General features: G+C 45.5%; 1 protein-coding gene across 1 annotated transcript; it reads right to left on the reverse strand.

Moving 5' to 3' along the window:
• Positions 1-3742: 3742 nt before the first annotated feature.
• On the reverse strand, positions 3743-5775 carry LOC133403580 (TSC22 domain family protein 1-like). Its single transcript, XM_061678564.1, has one exon. It carries the CDS (start codon positions 5101-5103, stop codon positions 3835-3837), a length of 1269 nt encoding a protein of 422 aa, XP_061534548.1. The 5' UTR covers positions 5104-5775; the 3' UTR covers positions 3743-3834.

A 5775-nucleotide genomic window follows, 5' to 3' on the forward strand; every position in this document is an offset into this window, starting at 1 on the left:
TGAAATTCTTGCTTGATGTACAGCTTCAGCTGTTCAACAGTCCGGGGTCTCCTTTGTCATATTTTACGCTTCATAATGTGCCACACATTTTCAATAGAAGACAAGTCTGGACTGCAGGCAGGCCAGTCTAGTACCCGCACTCTTTTACTACGAAGCCACACTGTTGTAACACGTGCAGAAATTGGTTTGGCATTGTCTTGCAGAAATAAGCAGGGGTGTCCATGAAAAAGACGTTGCTTGGATGGCAGCATATGTTTCTCCGAAACCTGTATGTACCTTTCAGCATTATTGGTGCCTTCACAGATGTGTAAATTACCCATGCCATTTGCACTAACACAGCCCCAAACGATCACAGATGCTGGCTTTTGAACTTTGCGTCCATAACAGTCCGGACGGTTCTTTTCCTCTTTGGCCCGGAGGACACAACGTCCACAATTTCCAAAAACAATTTGAAATGTGGACTCGTCGGACCACAGAACACGTTTCCACCTTTCATCAGTTCATCTTAGATGAGCTCAGGCCTAGAGAAGCCGGCGGCGTTTCTGGGTGTTGTTGATAAATGGCTTTTCCTTTGCATAGTTGAGTTTCAAGTTGCACTTACGGATGTAGCGCCGAACTGTATTTACTGACATTGGTTTTCTGAAGTGTTCCTGAGTCCATGTGGTTATATCCTTTACACATTGATGTCGGTTTTTGATGCAGTGCCGCCTGAGGGTTCGAAGGTCACGGGAATTCAATGTTGGTTTTCGGCCTTGCCGCTTACATGCAGTAATTTCTCCAGATTCTATGAACCTTTTGATGATATTATGGACCGTAGATGATGAAATCCCTAAATTCCTTGCAATTGTACATTGAGGAACATTGTCCTTAAACTGTTCGACTATTTTTCCACGCACTTGTTCACAAAGAGGTGAACCTCGCCCCATCTTTGCTTGTGAATGACTGAGCAATTCAGGGACGCTCCTTTTATACCCAATCATGCCACCCACCTGTTCCCAATTAGCCTGTTCACCTGTGGGATGTTCCAAACAGGTGTTTGATGAGCATTCCTCAACTTTCTCAGTCTTTTTTGCCACCTGTCCCAGATTTGTTGGAACATGTTGCAGCTATAAAATTCTAAGTGAATGATTATTTTCTAAAAACAATCAGGTTTATCAGTTTGAATATTAAATATCTTGTCGTTGTTGTGTATTCAATTAAATATAGGTTGAACATGATTTGTAAATCATTGTATTCTGTTTTTATTTATGTTTAACACAACGTCCCAACTTCATTGGAATTGGGGTTGTACATGGCGCACACAGTATAAACAACCATTCACTCACACACACACACATTCATACCTGTGTACTATTTGGATTTTTTTCATTGGAATTGGGGTTGTACATATTTTCCAGAAGTGAATAATAAACAGCTTGAAGCAAGCACACAACCTCTTTGGAGAACTGTTCACAATCTGACAAACTGCGCATTAGCGCTGGTACTAAAAAAATACATGGCATTGTTTCATTTTTGATGGTAAGTTATTGCAGTGCTTTTCTAGTACAGGTATATCATACAATCCGAGATGCAATAGTGAGTACAGCGATCAGGAGGGACTGCGCAGCTTTCCTTTGAATTCCAGATCTGAATCGTCTGCATAAATTCTAAGCATTGATAAAGCTGTCATTGTTTATCTCAGTAATTCCCAACTGCTGTGTTGTGCAGCGACACATTAGCGTGCCATGGGAGGTCATTAGGTGTGCTGCCTGAAATTACGCAATTTCACTTAAATGGTCCAAAAATCAATGCCAGCGATGTATAGTGGCAGGCAGAACAATGTAATGATCTTCCACTAGATAGCTGCAAGTTTCAGCTTGTCTCATCAGGAAGTCATTCACAAAAGGTAAAAATTAAAAATACAGCGAAGCTTTGAATTCCAAGTGTCCCAACTTACAGGTTTTTTGATACAAGGTGTAACATGGTTGATTTTTTGGCTTGTATTGCAAGTCAAAATTTTTATTTCGAGTGAGCTTCAAATAACCCGCCATCCGACAGTCGCCAATGCACTTTCAGCTGATTATTGAAAAGTACAGTCAAACACACATATACAAAAGAAAACCACTCGCAAGGAGCATGGAGGAGACACTAACACTGAACTAACCGCATGGTAAAAGGCCAACTTGAGCTAGAGTCAGAGGTCCTGACGACACTCACATTCACCACTCTTTACCACTCAGTAACACGCAATTATGTGTGTGTGTGACTTTTGGCTTATGTTTTTATATTAGCGGGGCTGCAACTAAAGATTTTTTTTAATAATCGATCTGCCTGGTGTATTATTTTTTTCGATCAATCAAATCAGATTCCATCCCTTTTAAAACAGGACATTATTTCAAATTGAGAGTGCGGGAAATGCACAAACACAAGATGATGATTAAGTTACTGGTTTAGTCCGTAACATGTCAGAAGATAGGCAAAAAAGTTGACCATTTGTTCCAAAGTAAAAGCAGATGTTTGCAAATGTCTTAAAATATTTTGATTAAACAGAAAGATTTGTGTTTCATGGAGGACTACAGAAATCTGAGTGAGAATATTTGCTGTTGAGACACTGAAATTCCTAAAGATTTGGACAATTTCAAGTTAAACAAACGCTCTAAACGATTATTAAATTATGAAAACAGTTGTGTATTAATTTGATAATTGATTACTTGTCAATTAACCTATTATTGTTGCACCCCTAATATTTAGATTTTACAATACTGTGCTATTTTTCTTTCTCACGAAAAAAGGTTTGGTACTTTTAGAGGGGTTGGAACAGATTAATGACATTTCAATTCATTTCAATAGGGAATATTGATTCAGTATATGTGGGTCAATCGAATTTGACCACGGAATTAAATAAACTCCCACGTTAAGGTACCCCTGAAAGTATTTTTGTGCCATTTGTCTTTGTTAGTGTGCCGTGAGATTTTTCTAATGTAAAATATGTGCCTTGGCTCAGTAAAGGTTGGGAGTTAGTTAGCTAGTTAATCTTCTTTGTTGCTGGTCCGTGTCACAATCAAAATGTTGTGCAACTCGGTATGTTGATGACAAAATACCTATCTGATTGACCCCAGACACAGTTTGAACAAGCTGTTATAGTCTCACCTGTCCTCTTCTCCTTCAGCATGCGGAGTCCTCAAGCCAGCAGCAGCAGCTACAAGGGCGCTGGCCTCCACTGACATCCCCATGTGGGCCAGGCTTCTAGCAGTGATGCCGGCATCCGCAGCCATCACTCCACCTCCAGCGGCACCCAGCCTGGGCAGTCCCAGGAGGCGCTGGTGCTGAAACAGAAGCTTTTGTGCATCTTCCAGTTGGGATGCTTTTAGGGAGCTCCCTCCTGCCAGAGGGGCTGCATAGAGGGCTGTGCCTGGGGTGAGAAGTGGCTGTAGGTCAGCTTGAAGTGCAGTCAGAGGCATGTAAGGGGCCCCTTGCACTGGTGGTACCGTAGAGGTGGAGGCCATAGATGTCGGTTGGCCCACAGCAGAATTTTCTACAGCAGATGGAGCCACATGACCTTGATGGGGTGACTGCTGAGCCAGGCTGCCTAGTGGCTTTGCTGTGACTGCTGACCCTGGTGATATGGATGAGCTCAAGTGCGTTAGTGGAGGCTGGACCTGGGTTTGGAACGGAGCAGTGGGTTGGATAAAGTCTGGTTGCAGACCACTGAGCTGAGGTGCGATATAACTTCCCGGGGCTTGAGCCTGCTGCTGGTCCACGGCATAGGGTAAATGATGGGCCATGCGGGAGGGGGGCTGGTTCATACCAACTTGTGGTGGACTTGCAGGGAGAGTACCAGGAGCCCCTAGCATCTTAGTGTGAGCTGCACCAACTACTTCCTGGGGTGACATATAGTTGAAGGGATTGGTTTGGGCCGGAGCTTGTGGCGGGCTCTGCATTGTATGAGGACCGGTGTACTCCTGGTTCGACAGCTGATAAGGCTGCAGTGTGTGAGGTTGCTGGACATGCTGAAAGAATTGAACTTACTCCAGCATTACCGGGCTCAGTCTCCGCAGAAGAATCCGCAGCTTTAGGTGCCTCCGAGATTGCTGCAGGTGGAATCTCCTTCTCGTAATACTCTGTACATGTCCATCTTCCTTTGCGGAATGGCTCAGAGTTGGTGTCCAGTTTGACCACTCTGAAACGAGAGCTGGTAGTCGTCTGCGTTTGAGTGCTGGAGGCGGTGGTTGACTGACCTGTTACTCCACCAGTGGAAACTGTTGGTCCAATCCCACCAGTGTTGTCAAAACCTGGCTGCCCAGGTGGCTGAACTGGAGTGACAGAGGAGACGGTCTGAAAATTCCCAGTACCCTGTAGGTGTGAGTCACCGGCTGTCCTACCAACAATAGGAGCAGATGGTTGTGCTGTTCCCCCTATAGGTTTGGTGCTCTCCAACACAGGTGGCTTCTGGGATGGGGTAGCCCCCGTTTTGGAAAGCGGCTGGCTGGAGCTAGACAACGATGCTAAGGGAAGGGCTGATGATTCACCTCCTGGCAAGTTATCAGCGTGATGCTGATGGGGCAGACTGTGCTGCTGCGGATAATAATGATGGTGTGCAGTCCCATTTACCATCGCGGTATGCTTCTGAGCTCCCTGGCTGGAATGTGGATATGGAGGCTCATTGGGTGACACAAGGCCAGGCGTGTCCACCCCATGGAGGCTGTTTAATGTCTCGTCCGAGGAACTTCGCTCTGGCACACCCGTGTCTGTGGCTCGGGACACTGAAGCATCCAGCATATCAGAGGAAGAAAGGTCCTCAGTGTGCGACTCATCCAGGTCATCATAGCTCTCGGTGTCATCAGCCAAACTGTTACTGCCACTTATGTTAATCTGAGCAGAGGTGACGCTTGTTATCTGGAAGCCACTCTTCTTCTTCACCTGAGCTCCAGGCATTTGGGATGCGGGCTGTTGATGGGGTCCCGGAGAGGAGGCTCCAGCTGGTGCCGAACATTCTTCAAGTGCATTAACTCCAGCGCCAGTGGACAAAGCAGGCGCCCCTCCGCCGCTGCCCCTGCGGTAATGAAACACCGTTTTCCTGCTACCAGCACTAGGTGGGTCTCCACAAAAGTCCTGGTGGTGCATCCCTGCCACCAGGAGGGTTCTGATTTTGGGGGTCCTTAGAAATAGGCGGTTGGGCTTTTGACTCGACCTGCTAGCTAACGCACAGCTATAATGCTAGCTCGATCGCGATGCTCAAGCCCCATCGGTAGAAGTCAGAATATTTGTCCTTCCAATCAGTGTGCTGACTCAGAAACTACTTCACACAATAATCCACTTTACAAAAACAACATAATCACATATTAGATATAATTAATTCGAAATTCTGCTAGCAACTGGTTAGCTTAAAGCCCTGGTAGATAAGCAGAAATGATTCGCTTCACCCCTTCGGGAGTTATGGTACCTTATTGCAAAGGTTTCCCATCACATATGGTAGAGCCAAAAGCAAGCACGAAGATTTAGCTGTGAAGAGTTTGGCTGCAGTCAGGTGGTCAACGAGCTGTCCAACCTATGTCGCATGAAATCAGTCGCAGACTTCATTCCTCTCGCGGACGTCCTCTTCTACCCCACGCAACAACAAAAAAAACTTGCCGAATATTTACACTCCACCCGCGATCAGCTAACAATGATGTCTAAATGGTGCCTGTATTTTGGGAGTCAAAAAGGGGGCTTATGCACAACTCCGTAAGCCCTATCAAGTCCTTGTTTGCTGTATCATCGCCGGTGAGTAGCGGCAGCTAAACTAAGCTAACGGGC

Source organism: Phycodurus eques, chromosome 1 (assembly GCF_024500275.1).
Source record: "Phycodurus eques isolate BA_2022a chromosome 1, UOR_Pequ_1.1, whole genome shotgun sequence".
Lineage (NCBI taxonomy): Eukaryota > Metazoa > Chordata > Actinopteri > Syngnathiformes > Syngnathidae > Phycodurus > Phycodurus eques.

What these genes read in the sequence shown, in the direction of transcription:
- LOC133403580 (XM_061678564.1), bottom strand. Translation starts at nt 5,103, where the DNA reads ATGCACCACCAGGACTTTTGTGGAGACCCACCTAGTGCTGGTAGCAGG.